Genomic DNA, 20,310 nt, shown 5'->3' with positions numbered 1-20,310 from the left:
GACTCCCTATTCCTGGCTGACATAATACAGATGGCAGATCGTGGTCGCAGATATGATGAAGCGGCTTTGCCCCTTCTACCCCCGTAAGTATTTATAGAGGTTGCTTCCTGGCTTCAAATATGTTCTTCTTGTCCCACCAAAATCTGCAACCCACTAGCCAACGATGGTCGCAAAATCCAAAATCTGTCGTATTCCTGCTGGCTGCCGCATCTGCCTCGGCTCAGCAGGTTGTGATTGGAGGCAGCTCCTGCTTATCCTCGAGCTCTCCCAGTACCTGTTGCCCCCGGGGAGTAAAAATCTAGGCCAGCGAACAGATCTGTGGTGTCGACTTCAATTATACTTGCGGCTGCTTTACATCCGGTACCGAAAAAGACGGATGTACCACTCCAAATGCCATCACTCTTTGTGGCCTTGATCCTTCTTGCGGGGCACCCTCCTGGTCCATGGGCGACATGGGATTGCTTCTTCATTACAGATGAGACATACAAACGCCATAACCACTCGGAATATATGATTCTGAGCAAGTACACTCCGAATGATAAAGACGTTGAACCCCCAGTTGCCCCTACCTCGTGCGAAGAAGAGAAGCAGCTATACAAGGAACTGATAGAAAATTCGCGAGCGACAAACTTGATCTTGTAACGAAGGAGCAGGCATGCCTCGCAGAGAAGGAAGCAATTTCGGGTCGAAAGAAGCAATGTCGAGCGGACGAGAAACAACGCCATGACGACAAGGCCCAGTTGATTATCGGCAAGAGAGATCGTGAGGTACGGGAGACTAATCACGAACTTGATATAAAGCAGCAAAAGGACCTTAATCAAGACCTACAATCTCAACACGCTGCATTCCAGCCAAACTGCACTACGAACCTGGATCCGTCGGACTGGGTTGGGGCTGAGCCTGGGTCTAACATACCGCTTTGATCCTATCAAATTTCCAGTAAAGTCAAATCCTTGATGATCCCTTCAATTGCAAGTCGTAAACTTTTATTAGGGCCTCAGGATAGTAACTGCATTATCATAGTGGAAGGGGTCAAATATAAGCTCCAATACAGACAGAGTTCGTGATAATTCCCTCATCTCCTTACGAGCATATCACCCGACTTGTGGTTAGCAATATTTCAAGGGCTAAGTCTTTTTCATAAATCTCGGCGAAATTACGTTTCAAGACTGCGCAAAGGAGGGCACGGGAAGGAGCGAGGCTAGCATGTATAATCTCATATCGTGGATGCATGACCAAACTGGTCCCACATGCAGTAGAAATCAGGGTCACTGCAAGAAGCTGGAAACTGAATATAAGCAGCGGTGTAATCTCCGACCAATGAAAGCGCAGGACTTGAACCGGGTTGCCGTTGTAGAATGCTTCGCTTCGCTCCGCAATTATTTTTCTTACTGATATCGATTGTCACCTCCATCCTGTTCCTACGGATTCGATGCTCTATGTGAATCCTGGTTTCGTGTCAGATCATACACCTGGTTAGCCAGCTGTCCATTTTCCTCATAAAACGACGGAGAGGTGTTCAAGGCAGAGAAGGACCTTCGGCTTATATTTTCACGTATGGCGCAAACAGAATTAGAAAGAAGTACGCAAGTCATTACTAACTCCTATATGAGATCAAATAGGCAAGCCAGAGAAATTGCAAGTAGGAAGTTTTCCAAACAGCCAAGCAGCAAAAGACATCACAACAGACCGAGAGCGCGGAGTAAGGAACGAAATCAAATAGGCGCATTATAACTAGAGCACGTTTGGGAATCAACAGCCTGAATGAAATACCAACCCTATAGAACCAGTCCAAAAAAGCATCTTTTTTATTTATTGGTTTCCACCGAGACCAAGCGCATCAGTCAAGCCGCCGAGCCCAAGGCCGCTGATCAACTTGTCGAGACCCAGACCGCCCAGCAGGCCGTTCAGCAGACCACCAAGACCAAGACCATCCAACAACTTGCCAACCAGGCCCAAAACACCGCTCAGCAGAAGTCCGACGGCCGCAATGATCTGGAACAGTGGCTCTGACAGCAGAGCCCAGAGAGGATTCAGCTTCTTCTTGGCGTGAGGCATGTCGGCAATGCGCTTCTTGCCGTTGTCGATGGTCTTGACCACAGTCTCAGTCAGCTCCTTCAGCATGTCGGCCAGCTGGTATTCCTCGGGGGTAGCGTCGCGAGAAGAGGCGCGAGCCTTTGCGGTCGCAGCGATGCGACCGTCGGGGTCGAGGGCGCGGATGGCGCCGTTGCACTCTTGCAGGATCTGGCCGCCCTGCTCGAGGAGGGGCTTGACGCTCTGGACGAGCTTCTCTTCGTTAAGTTCGTCCTTGGGGGTACGGTCAGCCTTTTCAAGGAGCTGCAATGACTTCAGTTAGTGATTCGCTTTGTGCACGCTTTTTTTGGTTCTACATACGTCGGTGATCTGCTTGCAGACAGGCTTGACTTGATCGAGTGTCTGGCGCACAATGTTGCACATCTTCTCAGCAAGCTGGCGATCATGCTCAGCCTTTTCCTGTGCCTCCTTCTCCTCAGGAGTCGGGCCTTCATCGAGGATGTTCTCAAGCAGGGTGCATTCTCCCAGCTTGTTGCCATCGTTGTCGACGACGAAGCCATTGTCGTCAATGGACTTTCCAACGAGAGTAGCCAGGTTACCAGAGGTCAGCTTGCCAATGAGGTTGCCATCGGCATCACGAACCTCACCCTCCTTGGTGACCTTACGACCAGCCATGGGGTTGACATCGCGCTGCTTCTCCTCGGGCTCCCAACGCTCAGCCTTGCCGATGGAGTTGCCATTCTTGTCGAGAACATCGCCATCTTCGTCGACCTTGCGGCCTCGAAGGCGCTTCGCATCTCCTTCAATGAGACGTCCGATGATACGATCGCCGTCCATGACCACGCCATCCTTCGCGATCTCCGCGTTATCAAAGCCATAAAACGGGCCCTCGGCCTTTTGCTGCTCGGCATCGGAGATGAGCTCGGCACGACCAACGACTTGGCCGTTGTCGCCCCAGACCTGGCCCTTGCCATCGACCTTGCAGCCGGCAAGGCTCTTGTCGCCCTCGACGATGCGGCCGAAGACAGCGCCGGTGGCAGGATCAACGACGTTGCCGCTTTTGTTGACGACCTTGCCTTCCAGGATGGACAGATCTTCTTCCTCGGCCTCAGGAGGTTCATAGGGCTCAGCACGACCCTTTACATTGCCGTACTTGTCGGTAATCTCGCCATCTTCATCCACAGCACGACCACGCAGCTTCTTGGGATCGCCTTCGACGAGCTGGCCAACAATAGCACCATCCTCATCTTCGACGAAGCCGTCCTTTCGAACGACAAGGCTCTCCATACCTGCAAATGGACCCTCGGATTTGCTCTCGAGCTCATCCTCGGGGATCATTTCGACTCGACCGACGACCTTCTTGCCATCATAAATCTCGCCATCTTCGATTTGCTTGCCGGCAAGCTCCTTTGGGTTACCCTCGACAACGCGGGCAATGGGGAAGCCTTCCGAGCCGATGACATAGCCGGCCTTGTTGCAGTGCATGCCATTCAAGACAGAGACATCAGGAGCAGGTTCCTCCTCGGGTTCGGGCTCTTCATAGCGCTCAGCACGGCCGATGACGCTACCATGGCGGTCGAGGACTTCACCATCCTCATCAACTCCACGACCAAGCAGCTTCTTGGGATCGCCTTCGACAAGTCGACCGACGCGAGTCTCGTTTTCATCCTCGACCCAGCCATCCTCGCCAACAACTAGGCCTTCAAATCCGGCGAAAAGACCCTCTTCCTCGTCGTCTTCGATGGGGAGAGCCTTGATCTTGCCGATGACGTTGCCACGGTTGTCCCAGAACTGGCCCTCCTCGTCGAGAGTAGCACCAAGTCGAGCCACCTTCTTGGGGTCGCCCTCAATAAGCTCGCCGACAGGCTTGTCGGTGGTTTTGTCGATAACATAGCCGCGCTTGTTGCAGGTGAGGCCCTCAAGAGTATCGAGATCGGGAATGCGGAGCTGGGCATCTTCAGCGACGTCTTCAGCAGTGTCCTTGACACCGTTGATGTTCTCTTCCGCAGCACCCTTGGCCTCATCGACATCAGGAACGGCATTTTTGGCCTGATCAGCAGCGTCATCAACAGTGTCTTCAGCCTGGCCTTTAGCATCGTCGACAGCACCCTTCACCTGATCAGCATTCAGACCATCCTGGGCATCTTCGAAATTGTCGTCAACTTCATCCTTGTCGCCGACAGCTTCTTCAATCGCCTTCTTCTGCTCTTCAACAGGGATAAGCTCTACACGACCGATTGCGTCGCCTTCATCATCGACAATTTCACCATCGTCGTTGAGAGTGTATCCGATGAGATCTTCAGGGTCTCCCTCGGTGATCTTGCCAACAATCTGACCAGCAGAGTTCTTAATCACGCCGCCGTCGGAGACAGGCAGGCCCTCCAGCTGGGAGAGATCGGTGACAAGGTCCTTAGCAGCGTCAAGCTTGGACCCAGCCTCTTCGGGGAGATTCTTCGCTTGATCGACAGCACCTTCAAGGACGTCAACGCGACCAATGAGATCACCCTCCTCATCAACAATCTCACCATCATCACCAACAGTCTGTCCAACAAGGTCATCGGGATCCCCTTCAACAACCTCGCCGAGAGGATTTCCATCTTGTCCCAGGATCTTGCCTCCGTTGGAAACAACAAGTCCCTTCAACGTGGACAAGTCGATTGGCAGGTTGGGCAGGTTCTTTGTGACAGATGAGGCGCCCTGTTGCGCGGTATCCTTGGCCTTGCCAGCAAGACCCTTGGCTTTACCCACGGCGCCACCAAGAGGAGCCGCAGAGCCGGAAGCCTGGGTGGTGACATCTTCGGGTGGAGAGGAAGGGCGGCGTTGCTCGGACGAGGCGATCTGACTCTTAGACTTGGGCGACGGGGTCTCGGGGATGGATTGCTCGTCGAGGTTGTCGTCAATAGGCTGGGGTGCCTTGGGGGTGAGCTTGCGCGCGGATGTCTTCTTTACGGACTTTGGACTTTCTGCGACACTGGGGGACTTCGGGGCGGCACTGGAGCCGGAGCCCTTGCGGGTCCTTAGAGGGGTTGCATTCTTCGAGCCGAGCTTGGGAGGTGCTTTGCCAACAGCGGGAGACGACATTATGCTCTGGCGTAGGAGGACAATGGGGGTGAACCGGGTGTATGGGGTTGAAGGTTTTGTGATCGAAAAACGAGACGATAATAACAGTTCAATCAAGAGTATGAGTGTGTACTGATTGGATCGATGTAGTAGTCGGGTGTTCGTCGCAATAGGATAGTGACGTCGTAAGCTTCGTGAGGGAGGTAGGTATAATGTACAATAGCGAGGATCGGGAGGTAAGGTTCAAGGCTTATGCAAAAGGGATTTTGAAAGAGAAAATAATAAAACAAGAATCTCTGGATTCTTGCGAAGAGCAGCGAGTTTAAATGAACAAGTTCAAAGATTCTGATATCATCGAGCATGACATCTCAACGAGCGACCTATATAAGTAGCTTTGTATCAGGCACAAGAACTCATCGAGCCCATTACGTCATGGCCTGTTGATATCATCGTTAGTGCTCTCACCACCGTCGCATCCCTGCTCTATCGGCTGTAGATCGATCCAAGTACACCGCAGTGCACGGTGCAGAGTATGGGTTGGGGGGCCACAGAGCCACAGCGCAGCTGTTGTACCAGCGGAATCATAATAGTGGGACTTGGAAGCTAGCTTGATGAGTCGAGATGCGCCTAGAGACGGCGGATCCTTGTCTGGGGCAGGGGGGCTTGCGAATCAACGTCGGCAGTGGGAGGTGTGGCTAGATCGGGGTATGGAGGTGGAGCACGGCGTGGCCGGTATGGAGTATAACATGACGCGGAGGGACCACTAGGTAGCACCGTTTTGATGGGGTGAAGTTTGCCTCTATCAGCCGATTCCTTCAATGCAAACAATCTTCTACTCTATGCCGTGTCTGTCCTACTTCTGGTCAACAGAAATCGCTGCCAGCAATCCGTCCATCGACTCGAATCTTTTTCTTGGAAAATTGCGTACTGTACAGGTGTACCAGCATTCGCAGGCTATCGGACCATGGCAGGCCGAGAAAAGTCCTCAATGTTGGTTGACTGGTTGTCAAACGGTTGCGATCCACGGAAGCAGCTCTTTCGATAAAACGTGGGAGCAAATCAGCATACGGTATAGGCTAATTCCCAGGTTTCCTTGCTCCAGTCGAATTTGCCCCTTCGATGTCTACCACTGTCCAGTCCCTGTCATGACGCCCTGCCCTGTGGCTCATGACTACAGTGGCCTGTTTTACGCCAGCCTCGACGTCGCTTGTGCATGCCGATCATCAGGTTTTTTTTTTTTTTTTTTTCCCTTCCTACTCTCTCTCCCCGTTCTTCATACGCGCGAATCGAAACTCGAGGAACCCATTACATCAGATGCTACCATTTGAACCTAGAATTGTTTGACAGTGCAACTATACGTTAACCAGCTCGACTTCGCAGTTTTGGAAAGACTTAATTGCCTACAAGAGAGATACTGCGCAGATTCTGCGAAACTCACAACCGCCGCTCTCATTCTCGCAATGAGATTCAGATATGACGATGACAGCGATCCTGCAATGTGTACCGCTTACCTTGATATCATCCCCTTGTATCGACGAGCCAATCGTCAGGCCAAATCGCATCGACCAGGGCTCCTGGTTGGCCGCGACAAGCAGAAAAAGGAGAGGGTCGAGCGCTAAAGCCACCGGGGTCTCGGCCGGATGAGATCATGCTCGATTGGGAGATTCATCATCTTTAATCTATTAGAGTGGAGCCGTCAGCCACACAAGTCATCTGAAGCGACAACTGATATCATCGGGCAAATTCAAGGCAGAGCAAGCGCTGACAGTCTTACAATTACTACCTGACAATTTCTGATGATAACTGGATAAAATGATCGCTATGTTTGCTTGTGCGACTGACAATTGTAGGTCTGACGTCCGATCTGCGACGTTGTCTCTCGCGTGGACTTTTGTGATCCACTATAGAAAATCCCCGACAGCCGCCAAATCAGAGTTTGGCTAGCCCAACGGCGCAAATCAAGTTTTCTCCGCCGCGGCCTGTTTTTAGTAAATGGGCCTTGCTGCAGTGCTTTTAGTACAGTATGAGTGGCCATTCTGTACTGCTTTTCTGTCCACGTGGAGAATGTCGCATTCTTCGCGTGGGGAGCAGGCTGCTTTTGCGTGTTAGTTCAGATGCTAGTGGTTGTGCTTATTTTACACTCAGCTTTTGCGAGGATTTGAAGCAGTCGGCCGGGATAAGTTGCGCTGACCCCATATGTCAGTGGCCATGTACAGCTTTTTCGATCGTATTTGGTTCGGGATGCTTTTGCAATGGGCTCTGGCGTAGAAGAAGTCCTTGAAATTCAAAGGAAAAGTCGCAGATGGCAAATGGCATAGTGTCGATGGAGATCCCCGCGATTACGCAGGTTGAAAGCTACTTGAAGTACCGGCCGCTCGGGGATGGTTCCTACAGATCCGACGACGTGCGATCGGTATTAAACCTCGATTGGCAGACTAGCCGCGGATTCCGTGCTCGGCCGACTCTCTGCGGAGTGGTCGGTGGCAATACATCCCATTTCTCCTAGCTTCCAGTTGTGTTCCTGCATTGTTCTCACAGACAGCACGGTCCTCGATATCCAAGTTCCCTAGCTTGAACGCCGTAAAGCAGGTTGTAGTCCCGTCCCATGGTTCGGTGGATCACGCTTGGACTGGACGATCTGTATGGCACCGGATCCAATCAGTCGTTTGCCGACGAGATGGCGGATGTACTCCATTGTCCATTCTTGGCATCGCTTGTTTGAGGTCTGATATGATATACATTAGTGAAGCTTTTTCATCGCCGTCTTCAGGCATGGGGATGATGGTAGGATTACTCACATCGTTGACTGGTGCCAGGAAATTCTCGCTCAGTCCAGGGGTCGGCACCTGGGCTGCAGCGATCTCGAGGTTGTCTCTCGGTTCGTTGTCGGAGCTCTTCACGTCAGTTGTAGCATCAAGGATGTGTTCAGAGTCGACATCTCCGATCGGTATCATCGAGTAATGCTCTTGTGTGTCGTTGATGGGAGAATAGTTTCGCTTGAATTCCAGAGTGTAGCCGGTCATCGGTGCGCCGACTGCCTCGATCAACGTTCCTTGGTCTGGTTGTGCGGCGGAAGGAACAAAGATGGCAAAATGCGCCCGTTGGACTTCCGCATTGCGGGACGTGATGAGGTAAATGGTTCTGGCTGTCATAAAGTGCTAACAGGTATGGAGAGAAGGGAAGAGGAATTCAAGATGGGGCGGGCGGCCTGAACCTGGTGATGTCTGTGACGTAAAGCGGGGCCGGATGTGAATGCGGGGAAGAACCTTGAACACCACGAGATAAACATGCTCGGCGGTCAAGATCTCTGCTGCTGTTCATGCCTTATTACGATGGATGGAGTTTTAGGATCTTTGTGAAGGATAGCTCTGCTTTTCTTTTATCAGTTTTTGGCCCTGGTCACCTACTCTTGTCGGGTATATGTGATGCGGGCCTAAAGCGTATACTGACTAGCTTAAGTCTAAACGCCAGGTTTGTCTATTGTGAAGCGGTGAGAGATAATTCAAACTAGTACTGGTATGAACATCACATTTTGAGTGTTAGTCCTTGCCTCGAGTTTTTCGTTCTTCAACTAACTGTGGTTTCTTTCTACATGAGGAACACATATCATGGCCTTGTTTTGCATCTAGTGAATATGATGTTGTTGAGTTGGGGTTTTGGCCGGTGAGCAGTATTGGAAGTGAAGAATTACATTAAAGTGGGAATCTGAAGTGAATGCTTGAGTTATTTCAATGAAATTGGGAGTGAAAAAGAGTCACCACAAAAATGGCTTTTGGGGAAACCAGTTAGTACTCTCCTTGAGCAACAAGGTCTCTATTCCTCGCTTACGCCTGGTTGTATTCAACAGTGTTGGTATTTAACAGGATCAATTGATGAGCCGTCGGGACTCCCGTCGGAGGCTTAGGGACCCATTTGGTCTTGCTTGCCAAAAATTATTGACACCGAGTATTGGCGCCGCTCTCTTCCATCTCCGGAACGTATTGATGTTGCCACTCCATCTCCTCAGAAGTGTAGCAAACGACACAGGCGGGTTTTGGTACAAAGCCTGGGATGTGAGAGAGATAACGGCCTCACATATAAGCTATCGGGTGGTAGTATCAACCCCACGACCGCCGGACTACCATCCGCAATCAACACATTCTAATATCCGACCAGAAAATCTTCTTCTCTGGACAAACTACTGCAAGGGAGACATTTCTGGACCCCATAGCATATGAAAAGTGTCCGAAGAAAACCGGGATATGTTCATCACCTCTGAATGGGCAAACGGACATCGGGGGCCAAACCCACCGGCACGCCACAAGAAGGAAAAAATCCCGACGGACTTTAAGAAGCATAGAGCACGACTCTACGGCTTTTGCGGGCGACGACACGCAAAGCCATGTCCCAGACCTGGATCAGATGATCTGGATGCAGTCGATGAATCTGGGAGATGACGCTAGGTTTGAGAATATATTGGGCATAGGTGCGGCATTATCATAAGAGAATATGATTCAATTTATTTCTCCCTGCTCACCAAATCTCTAGTATGCAAAAGAAACTGCCCTAGATTATGGCAATCTGCACCTCCTCAAATTTCAACCCCATCAGTCCCATAAGCACCCACATTCTAAAATTATAGTTCGTAGCTAAATCCAGGCTCGGCGGAAGCCGCATCCCCCAAAGCACCTCCCTCGCCACAAGCGAAGAACGAAACCTCTCCCACTTCCAAACCCCCGTTTCAAACGGTGCCAACCATGTCCTCGCAAGGTCATTACCAGGAAAATCAGGCCAGCTCGAGCTAACATGTTTATCCGTGAACGACATAATCCTCAACAATTTCTCCGTCGTCTCGGCCCATTCTCTAATTTCACTGATATGCGCTATAAGTTCCTCGGGCTCGACGTCGTCCGAGCCTGCGGGCGCGACTGCGGAGCCTGAAACGTATGAGAGGCAGAATCGTTCTAGGTCCCAAGTGTATTCGTGTTGGATCTTGGATGTTGAGGCTTGCCGGAGTTTTAGGTTTGTGATAACTCAACAGAAGGGATTGTCTAGTTCTGAAAACTATCTGGCGCATACGGTCTTATATACACTAGCGTACTGAATCGGAGATTCAGTATTCCGAATGGAACTTAGTAAGCCTGTTCCACACTGTACTGACTGACCTAACCAGGGTTGTCAGTACCAGACCATACCGCGTATTCTGTGCCAAATATCACATCCTCCCCCACTAGATTCGAGCTCGCCCTCGAGATCAAAGACGGGAGGAACTCAGATAGCAATTGGGTAGTAATCAGAACCGGAGTAAGCATGTCAAACAAAGAGTACCGAAATTAGTTCAGGGAAGAGCAGGGATTCGGTACTCCACGTCTTTGTTCTGTACCAGTATCATCTCCATATCCACCTATTGAAGGATAATCCTTTCAGTAGTGATTCAAAGAGATCAAAGAACGTTTGGTCACCGAATCAAAGACGGTATCAAGGAATGTGTTATGGAAAATCAGTGGGTAAGGGACGTTAGCCTTATAAGGAGTGAAAAGGCTCTTCTGTCTCCGTCTGTAAACATTCAACCACTCATCACCATCGTCAGTCCCTCAGCTGCCCGAGCGGCTTCGGACAGCCTGGAGGAAGCTGCTGTGTCAGCGGCCCGTGAGCGACTGGAATGCTTGTGGTCGCCAGAACCCGCCATCATGGCCGGTTCTCAGAGCGGAGATTCGGTTTCTGGGGATCCTCGCTCCTTACGTGACGGAACGCTGCCCTCTCACCAGGAAGAAGCAGAGGAAGAGGAGGAAGAGGAAGAAGAAGAACGGACGGTTCCTGAGGAGGAGAATATTGAAACATCTTCTCCAGTTCCTCGTTGGCGTCTGCGTTTTCAAAGCCAGGTTCCGTTTTTCCAATATTCCGGTCTTCCAACAACCAAACTAGCAGAGTGGTGCATTGATATGAGAGGAAATCCCCTTGTTTCATCATTCACTACCGATGCAGACCGAGCGGTAATTAGGAAGCTGCCTGAGCAACCTCGGTACGTGGATTGGAGGGTGGTGGATGGTATTCCACAGTTCAAAAACTGCAACCGCGCTCAACAGCGCCGAGCAGCAATGGCGCAGCGTTTCGGACAGCTTGCACCTCTGGGTGAGGAGTGTAGCTACTGTTCCTCTGGAAAAGGTTCCTTTGAGAGCTGCCGTGTGGCGATAGATGACAGCAACACTCTGATGTTCCAGGGTAGTTGTCTGTGTTGTGCCTTTCTGGATGGAGGAGCCAAATGCAGCTTCCGTACCATGCGTCCTCTCTGGATAAGGGCGTACGAGAATTCTGAATCCCTTGCAGCTACAGGCTCTGCTCCTTCAACGGTTCAGCGACGAGGTCGTACCAAAGCTTTAGCCAAGACCGCTCCACCTCGTTCTGGCACAGTGATCCGGCATTTGGAACAGCCTACTGCCCCTGTTACTCAAGGCCACAATGGTCAATCCCGTTCTGGTGTTTTCCGAGGATATGGAGCTAGTTCCACTCCGGGAGGCCATTCCCATGGCTTAACTAGGGGTTCTCGTCGTGTTCGAGTCCGTTCCAATATTCAGGAGCATCCGCGCGCTTCAGTAGAATCACCTTCTCTAGCCATTCCGACCTCCCTGACCCGTTCAGGCTGGTATTTCGACCTTCCACCAGCAATTAATCCGCATGAGGACATGCCAGCTGTGGATTATCGCCTATATGTGTCCCCAACCACTCAATTGGATCGGCAGGAGTCTGATCTTCGTGTTCTGCGCCAGGCCTACCATGATGCGCTTTCAGTTCGCCAACGAGCGACATGGGATGCATACCGAATTGGACGTCGGATCCAACTTCTAACCCAGAAGCCACCTACTCAGAGCTCATGGCAAGGTAGTGGTCTTTCGGAATCAGAGAGAGAGCAGAACTAAGAGTCGTAGTGGACATGGTTGAATCTGTCTCTTCTTAATACTGGATCAAGTCAGGGTTTCGGTCTTTGGTTAGCTTCCTTTGGCGCGTGGATTTCCGGATGGGTTTCAGTATCTCCAGAGCGCTCCTGCCCTCCTGGCGGTGGCCAGATGTACTGTATTGAAATGAATCCAATTCAGTATTCAATTGTCGTTCGGTAACCTTTCTAGCAGCCCTAGTTTTACGAGTTTCCGCTCCTTCTGTATCTTCTTTACTTGCAGCAGGGCCTTTTGCTGCGGAAGATTTGACAGCCCTCACGGTACGTTGCTGCTTCATTCGTTTCTTCGAAATGACACGTTCCGTGATAGCCTCATCCTCCCCCACTGAAACTGAATGTTCCCCTGAACGTTCACGTGCTTCCCACTCAGCTCTGGTGATGGTGGAGAGTTCTGAGTATGAGGGGGGTGTAGGCTCCTCGCTGTCTAGGATCTTGCGAATTTCCTGTGGTTTGTGTAGCGTGTAGCCCGCTTTTTGAATAGCCCGCTTTGCTAGTGACGATGTCCACAGCCTATCTGGATTATCAACTTGCGCTTCGATAAGCCTCGCTCCGTTGATCAAATTCCTCAAGACCCTTCCTCCTGGTTCGGCCAGCGCATATGTGCCCAATGGATGCGCCTTCAAGATCTGGTAGGGGCCGTACCAGCGGCAATCCAGCTTCTGTCGATACTCATTCCGAAGCAATACCCATTGTCCTGGTTTGAAACTCGTTTTGGTCACAGCTTCATCCCTAATTCTCTGGGTTTTGATAGCTCGATTTAACAGAAGCTCATTTGCTTTAGACCGCGCATGATTTATCAGACGGACTCGATCTTCCCAATCTTGGAAAGGTCCTACTGAGTCGTCCCATTCCGAATTCTCGTCACTCGGAATCCTTGGATGTTCTCCGTACACCAGATAGTACGGGCTCACACCGAGCACACTATGTTCATGAACCCTTGCGGCAAAAAGAGCTTGCGGTAGGTATTCATCCCACAGTCGGGTTGGTTTACCCATTAGGTATTTTGTCAGCATCCGGCCCAGTATCCCGTTAAAGTTTTCAACTTTCCCGTTCGTTCTGGGGTGATACGGGGTGGTGGTCCGGTGCTTGGCTTTCAAAAGTTTGATGTAATATTCCACTGCTTTAGCAATCAGGTTCCGGCCATTGTCGGTAATTATTTCCCGTGGTGCACCGTATTGAATGAAGATATCCTCGTGTAAGAACTGGCCAATGGTTTCTTCCGTGGCATCCGGTACAGCACGAGCCACAGTCCAACCAGTAGCGTAATCAATGGCGGTGATGATCCATTGGTTACCGTTCGGAGTCGTCGGTAAGCGACCCACAAGATCGATCCCCCACCTTTCAAACGGACGGATTCCTTCCTTCACAAGGTGCTGTGCAGTCTCTCTTTCCAGGGATTCGTTTAATCCCTGGGCAACCTGACAGTTTGGACATCTCTTAACAGTTTCCTGGATGTCAGTTCGTATTGTCGGCCACCAGGCGCGGGGCCGTGTTACTCCCTGAAGACCAGGATATCCCAAGTGTCCAAATTCCTCGTGCATTCTGCGCACGAAATCCTCTCGGAGGGGCATTTCAAGATATGGTGCCACCACCCCGTCAGCATGTGTGAAAACCAGTTGACGGTTAGTGTCCGCATCAGCTCTCATCGGTAATTTCACTGTTCTGTAGCCGAGGTGTGGTGCAAATTTTCTGACGTATCGGCTCAGCTTCTTGTTGGTAGGGAGGTGTCCAGAACGCAAGAATTCCTCAGTGGCTTTGAGCCAGTCTTGTTCTGAAAAATCCCCTACTGTAAGAGTGTTTAACTGAGCCACCCAGTCAGGGCGATCTTGAGCTATATTGGCTGGTGTGTCTTCGACGAAATCCGGCCGCCGACTGATTGCATCTGGAACCACAGCTTCTGACCCCTTTCGGTACTGAATCTTAAGGTCATACTGCTGAAATTCATCCACCCATCTAGCCAGTCGCTTGCTATATGTTTTAGTTGTCTGGAGGTATTGCAGGCTGGCATGGTCTGTGATGATTCTTGTGGTGGTTCCGTTCTCGATGTATCGATCCCACAGTCGGAGTGCTTCCTTGATTGCAAGCAGCTCCTTTTCATGGACCGGATAATTCAGTTCTGCGGTACTCAATTTTCGACCGTCAAATGCTACTGGATGCAACTTTTGATCCTCGCCTTCTTGATACAGTACGAAACCGATAGCCCATTCTGATGCATCGGTCTCGATAATGAAGGGTTTGAGTCGGTCTGGCTGCATCAGAACCGGTGCAGTAACCATGGCTTCCTTAAGATTCCGAAAAGCCAATCCTGCTGCGGTGTTCCATCTGACAGGACGAAATTTTTTTACCCGAAGCTGAGCATCAGCTTCTTTTAGAAGCTCATGTAGCGGTGCTGCAATTCGTGCGAAGCTTCGGATAAACCGTCGATAATATGTGGCGAGACCAAGGAACTGTCGAACTTCGTGCACATTCCTTGGCCGTGGCCATTCCTGGATGACTTTGATCTTTTCTGGTTGGGTACGAACTGTTCCATTTCCGACGATATGACCACAGAACTCTAGTTGCTGGGTAGCAAATATGCATTTTTGCGGTCGTGCATATAATTGTTGCTGTCCCAATAGCTGTAGGACCTGGTCAAGATGTCGGTAATGGTCATTCATTGATTCAGAAAAGATTAAGATGTCGTCCAGATACACAACCACACACTTTCCGAGAAGTGGCTGTAAGGTTTGATTCATCAAAGTCTGGAATGTGGCGGGTGCATTGCACAGCCCGAATGGCATGGCGAGCCATTCGAATTTCCCCCAGACTGTGTTGAAAGCTGTCTTCGGAATGGCGGATTCTTCCATACGAACCTGCCAATATCCCGACGCCAGGTCAATCTTTGACAAGAATTTAGCCTTACCGATGATATCAAGGAGTTCTTGAACCCTCGGTAAGGGATAACCATTCTTCAAAGTGACCTCGTTCAGTGCTCGGTAATCAATACACATCCTCCATTTATTGTCCGGTTTCCGAACAAAAACGACTGGGAACCCCCATGGACTTGCGGACGGTTGGATCAGGCCCTTCTGAATCAGATCCTCAATTTGGCGGCCCAACTCATCCAATTTCTCCACGGAAAGCGGATATGCATTAATATTCACAGGGTTGGCGTCCCCTGTATCCACCTCATGCGCGTGGTCACGTTCTGGCGGTAGCTCCTTCGGCAATTCTTCCGGAAAGACCTTCTGATGCTTCAGAAGAATCTCCCTAACTCTCGAGTCGTCATGGTGCGGAACGACCAGCTTGAATTCCGAACCCTCAGCCTCATCTTGTGTAGGCTGCACAAGAAAAAGATAGGCCTGAGTAATGCGCTTCCTCAGAGCGCGTCTCACTTGCTTTCCTGTAAGCAAGTCGAACGAAGCTATGCCCTTCGTGACAACCGGGCTGCCCTGCAGCGGCAGCACCGTATGTTCCCTTCCTTGGTCATCTCGAATCCGCATTTGCGAAGTACGCCAACTTAGCCGCGGGTCGTATTTCCGAAGGAAGTCTCTGCCTAGGATCATATCATGTTCTGGGATATCAAGAACCCAGACATTGATCCTTCCGAACCATCCTCCAATCCTTACAAGGACTGTAAAGGATCCATGGGTGGGGATCTGTCCGCCATCCGGTAATCGTACCGAAAGCGATCTCCCACCTTTCTGATACTGAATCTCTCCCCCCATTCTCCGCACTAACCTTTGTGACACAAAGGTGTGGGAGGCTCCTGAATCAAGGAGTATCTTAACAGCGGTTGGTCTAGCTGTTCCCTGTCTTACCGTCCTTTTCCCGACGGCGATGTCATTGTGTTCTGCGTTTTCCTCCTTGAGGTTTGGCAGTCTCTTTTGTAATGTCCAGACAGGCCGCAATTGAAACAACGGCCTCTTGGAATCCTGGGCTTTGACTGCTCACCCTTCTTCTCTGATGTCTGTTTGAATTCTTTCTTCCTCCCTGGAGTGGATCCTAGCGGTGCACCTTGCATGTATGAGAGGTCCATAGGGTCACCTGTTATTGATACAGCATGTCCTCTAGTAGCTCCCTCTTCCAGGCCCACAAAGGCTTTCACAACGGCGTTCCATTCGGTAGGATGCTTTGGTAGAGCATGCCACCGGACCTGGAGATCTGCCTTGGCACCATGAATCAGATCCGCTATCATCAGGTCTTCGGACATATTTCTGAATTCCAGATCGTCTGCCGCTTGGCGTAGGTCGGCTGCATACTTATGAAAAGGAGTTTGGTTCCCCTGGGTCATCCTTCGGTATTTGGCATACCTCTTTTCCGGACTGAGGTATTCACTGAATTGCTCTTCAACCCAAGTTTTGAACTCTTCCCATTGCATGCCTTGAATTGATTTTCTTCCGTACATGACCCGCCATCGGTCTTCGGCAGCTTTCCGGAGATTCGATTTGGCTGCAATAATTTTCTGAGTATCTGAGATCTCGACTTCGGTAAGCCCTTCCACATCCTGGAAGTGGCGCTCACACGCGAGTATCCATTTGCGCGCCGCATCGTCCTTGAATTGCCCAAAGTACTCAGGGATTCCCACTAGGTCCTTGAGGAGTGCCTTCCGAGTCTCCCAATCTGCTCTCCCAGGAAGGAGTCCAGCTGTGCTAGCTGTTCCACGGATGGCTGATCCTGAGGAGTTACTCGGAACGTTGGCTGCCGCTTCGGTAGCTCTTTGTTGTTCCTCCTGTCGGCGCTGACCTTCCTGGATCCCCCACGCCAAGGCCTTGATGGTTTGGACCTGGGCTGTCGGGTTTGTAGCGGATAGCCACTGAACGTACTGGGCTTCCGCCATGTCTGCTGGGAGTGCATGCAGAGCTTGCATTGTCCCAGGTGATATGGCTCGTGACAATTGGGGGTTCGGAACGGCCCCTGGGGTACCAATGGTCTCCGGTATCGTCCCCTGGGTAGGACCCGTGGTTTCGCCCGATTCCATAAGGTCTCCTTGATTGGACATAGGGATTGTATAAGAACGATCAACAGAATAAAAGATTGAAGAAGCAGTATCAAAGAAACGCAGAACAAAATTGAAGACATAAGATAAAATTCAGTATAGGATGGTTCTTTCCGACTGGATGGTCACTATGAGTTGTTCTCATAGACACTCTTTCTCAGCCGATTCCGAGGCACTATTTATGCCCTCGAAATAGCACTTCCACTTCATGTTGACAAGGAGATTTCAACTGAGGGGGTCCTCTCGTATTCACTGAGTCCGCATCTCAGTAGCCAACGCCTACCAATGGGCGTTCAAGAACAGTGTCGACTTGCCGTTCTTTCCACAAGAGGTCGTCATAGGCTTCAGAATGAGGGACAAAACACACGCTTCCACTAGCCTTGCTCGCTCCTAGCGGCTTCCTGAGGCGTTTCCCCGCTCGAAATAAGATTTCATGACGTCCTCGATGTGTACCGAGCGTCACGGGAGGAGTTGACTGTCCTTATTCCGGGGTAAATGGTGCTCCCACATCTCATGGTAGTCCAACTGTGGAAGAGTATTCTCATTCCTGCTCCTTATCTGGCACCCTCAGTCTCCTGTTCAGGCCCTTGATCGAACTTGGGCACGTAGACCGAAGTTGATGGCGAGTAAACAAAGCTCGCATATTCCGAAGAGCTTTGGCCGAAGCTCATCAGAACGAGCAGTTGCCCGCCGGCCAACACACCACTGGGCCTGCCGTAGGAGGCAGGCCTAGTAGGACATGCTACCAGATGTGATAACTCAACAGAAGGGATTGTCTAGTTCTGAAAACTATCTGGGGCATACGGTCTTATATACACTAGCGTACTGAATCGGAGATTCAGTATTCCGAATGGAACTTAGTAAGCCTGTTCCACACTGTACTGACTGACCTAACCAGGGTTGTCAGTACCAGACCATACCGCGTATTCTGTGCCAAATATCACAGGTTTACTTCTTCTGCGCGTGGCATTTTCCCGATGCCGCGCCGGATGTCGGAGTCTTGGTCTTCGAGGTACGAGACGAAGGACCAGAGCTTTTTGTGGTCGTTGAATAGCCATCCTACTCTCTCTTCTTGCTCGCGCCATGAGTCGCGGAGGGACTTTTCGATTCCTCCTAGTTCGGATTGGAAAATTGTTGCGATGTCGATGTACCTCGCGCTGGCGTGGGCGAAGGTGCGTAGGTCTGGGCTGAGAGGGGTACTCGTGTGCCGCTGGATTACCCTAAGAGCTTTGTTGTCGAAATTTGAAATACTTTCTTTTTCCATTTCGGACAGTGGATAGACGTTCAGTATTGATGGAGCTTCCTGTCCTGATTCATTTGGCAGACCAGGGATGAGCGTTTCACCCGGTGTCGATGGATAGCACGCGGCGATGCATGTCGTTACCAGCTCGTAGGCCTCCTTTTTGGGAATATGTCGCAGAAGAACAGGATGGTCAATTCCTTGAATAAGGAACGCACTAACCTCGCCTCTCTGGAGGTCGAAGTCTCGTACTTGAAGACGGTTATCAACGGGACGTCCCTGAATATTCCTCGGTAAGATACGACACCTGAATGGCCTGGGGCGTATCCCTTGCCACTTATTGTAATTGCAAAGTTTTATCGCGGAGCATTGCAATGCTCTCAACTTGGGATCAACAAGGATCTCGATGTTGTTCGATACCATGCCATGGAAGGCAAGAGGGACGGTACGTTCGTTAGTGCTGAGTTCAGAACTGTCGATATCGAGTCGGGGGAGATCAAGACTCTTCTTCTGATTCCAGTCTGGAACCCAAGATGGGATGTCGAGTGTTGATCGACTTGCGCCTGCGAATGCTAGGATTCTCATGTCACAGAGATATGTGGCTAGGTATGCCGCAATGCCGGTGTAGATGTCCTCCACCGGGAGCGAGTAGTCGGGCTTGAGTCCTTCGTTAACGAGACTCAGGATGCCGAAGACTTTGTCTCTTGGATCGGTGCTCTCGTACTGCGAAGCTGTGAGTAGGACGTCTAGGAGCTCACGATCTGATGGTTCGCTTCCGTCTTTGAGAGAGAAGATTGCGCGACGGGTTAAGTCGGGGAGTTGAGGAACGCTTAGCCCGTTTGGCCAGGTGACCAGCTCGTTCGCGAGTAATTTCATTGTCTTTCCTGTCAATACCTCTCCATAAACCCAAACACGCGCGAATATGGGGAGGTCAAGAACGTTTTGCCATGCATTCCGCGATGCCTCGGATTGAAAGTCAATAACCCCGCTAGCACCTGCGCCCTTGATAGCATCGAAAACAATTCGAATCTCGGCCGACTCGGGACCCAGATACGCGAGAACAGCTTTTGCATTCTCAAATATGCCGCGCGAAAGCTCAACCTGATGATTCCTCTCAACAGCATCAAGCAAATCAACGCAAAGACAATCAATCCACACCAGCGTCGCAACCTTCAACTCTCGCAACCTCCTCAAAGCCTCCTCACAGCTCTGATGTACGAAAATGACATCCCAAAACTCATCCACAAACACGGCCTTCCACTGCAGCGGATCACCGACTTTCGCATACGAAAGCGCATCATAACCGGGAACAGGAGCTTGATGTAAATGAACTTTCTCAAAATGCACATGCACCGGCCCTTCCACATAACTCGATTCCAGCCTCACGAGCCGGATCTCATCGTCGAAAAGTAACTCCGGCCTCGGCAGGGCATTTGTCGGTGTAGAGCCTGTATCTACTCTCGAGACCTTTCGCGCAGGCTGTGTAACTTTGACGTCGGACGAGAATTCGCCCAGGTATCGGGCCTTGCCCGGCCATTTCAGTCTCGATCCCTCTGATTTCGTGGGTAAAGGGGGCACAGTCGTGGCAGGGCATGATGCTTCATCGAAGGTCGCTGTGGCGGAGCAGTTGCTGCAATGAGGGATTTGGCTGATGAGGGTGATAGTGGGAGTCTGGCAGTTGTTTTGATGCCATCGTCTCATTCTCAAGGTGATGTGTGTAGGCTGGGCTTGCTGCGACTTGTTCGAGGTCGTCCTTGGTGAAGTAGTCGCGTCTACTTCTAGTTGTATATAGTTAAGCGGAGGTGGTTCGGGCGTTAGGCTCCCACTGGTGCCTGGCGTAACTTACGCCCCTCCGGTATCGATTCCGTCTTACGGCCAGCTTCAAGCCTCAATCTGGGAAATGTGATACGAGCTGGAGATAGGCGGTGTTGTCTCTACCGCCTGGCCTAGTTCCTCTTGGCGATAGAGCCTGAGGTGATGTATCACATGTCGCTTTGCCGGCAGTAATTCAACCCACGTAATTCTATGCCAGTGGCGTTGCAGCTCCCAGTCAAATCCAATTTTGAT

At 50.9% G+C, this 20,310-nt stretch overlaps 5 protein-coding genes across 5 annotated transcripts; 1 reads left to right on the top strand and 4 right to left on the bottom strand.

Moving 5' to 3' along the window:
- Positions 1–1,812: 1,812 nt before the first annotated feature.
- On the bottom strand, positions 1,813–5,115 carry N7532_010263 (LEA domain protein; the record flags this gene model as incomplete). Its single annotated transcript, XM_056622754.1, has 2 exons — positions 1,813–2,337; positions 2,395–5,115. The coding sequence occupies 2 exons, from the start codon at positions 5,113–5,115 to the stop codon at positions 1,813–1,815; spliced, it is 3,246 nt and encodes a 1,081-aa protein (XP_056470170.1).
- Positions 5,116–7,660: 2,545 nt separating this feature from the next.
- On the bottom strand, positions 7,661–8,246 carry N7532_010262 (uncharacterized protein; the record flags this gene model as incomplete). Its single annotated transcript, XM_056622753.1, has 2 exons — positions 7,661–7,819; positions 7,893–8,246. 2 exons carry the CDS (start codon positions 8,244–8,246, stop codon positions 7,661–7,663), a joined length of 513 nt encoding a protein of 170 aa, XP_056470169.1.
- A 2,517-nt stretch (positions 8,247–10,763) lies between these two features.
- On the top strand, positions 10,764–11,990 carry N7532_010261 (DUF3716 domain-containing protein; the record flags this gene model as incomplete). The annotated part of the gene is made up of 1 exon (XM_056622752.1): positions 10,764–11,990. The coding sequence occupies one exon, from the start codon at positions 10,764–10,766 to the stop codon at positions 11,988–11,990; it is 1,227 nt and encodes a 408-aa protein (XP_056470168.1).
- A 3,831-nt stretch (positions 11,991–15,821) lies between these two features.
- N7532_010260 (C2HC-type zinc finger protein) lies at positions 15,822–16,985 on the bottom strand (the record flags this gene model as incomplete). The annotated part of the gene is made up of 1 exon (XM_056622751.1): positions 15,822–16,985. The coding sequence occupies one exon, from the start codon at positions 16,983–16,985 to the stop codon at positions 15,822–15,824; it is 1,164 nt and encodes a 387-aa protein (XP_056470167.1).
- Positions 16,986–17,943: 958 nt separating this feature from the next.
- N7532_010259 (uncharacterized protein) lies at positions 17,944–19,944 on the bottom strand (the record flags this gene model as incomplete). Its single annotated transcript, XM_056622750.1, has 1 exon — positions 17,944–19,944. The coding sequence occupies one exon, from the start codon at positions 19,942–19,944 to the stop codon at positions 17,944–17,946; it is 2,001 nt and encodes a 666-aa protein (XP_056470166.1).
- Positions 19,945–20,310: the final 366 nt, after the last annotated feature.

Source organism: Penicillium argentinense, assembly GCF_028826775.1.
Source record: "Penicillium argentinense strain IBT 30761 chromosome Unknown utg000010l_segment0_segment0, whole genome shotgun sequence".
NCBI lineage: Eukaryota > Fungi > Ascomycota > Eurotiomycetes > Eurotiales > Aspergillaceae > Penicillium > Penicillium argentinense.
Note: the sequence above shows the minus strand (reverse complement) of the source record. Positions and strands in the feature narration are given on the sequence as shown.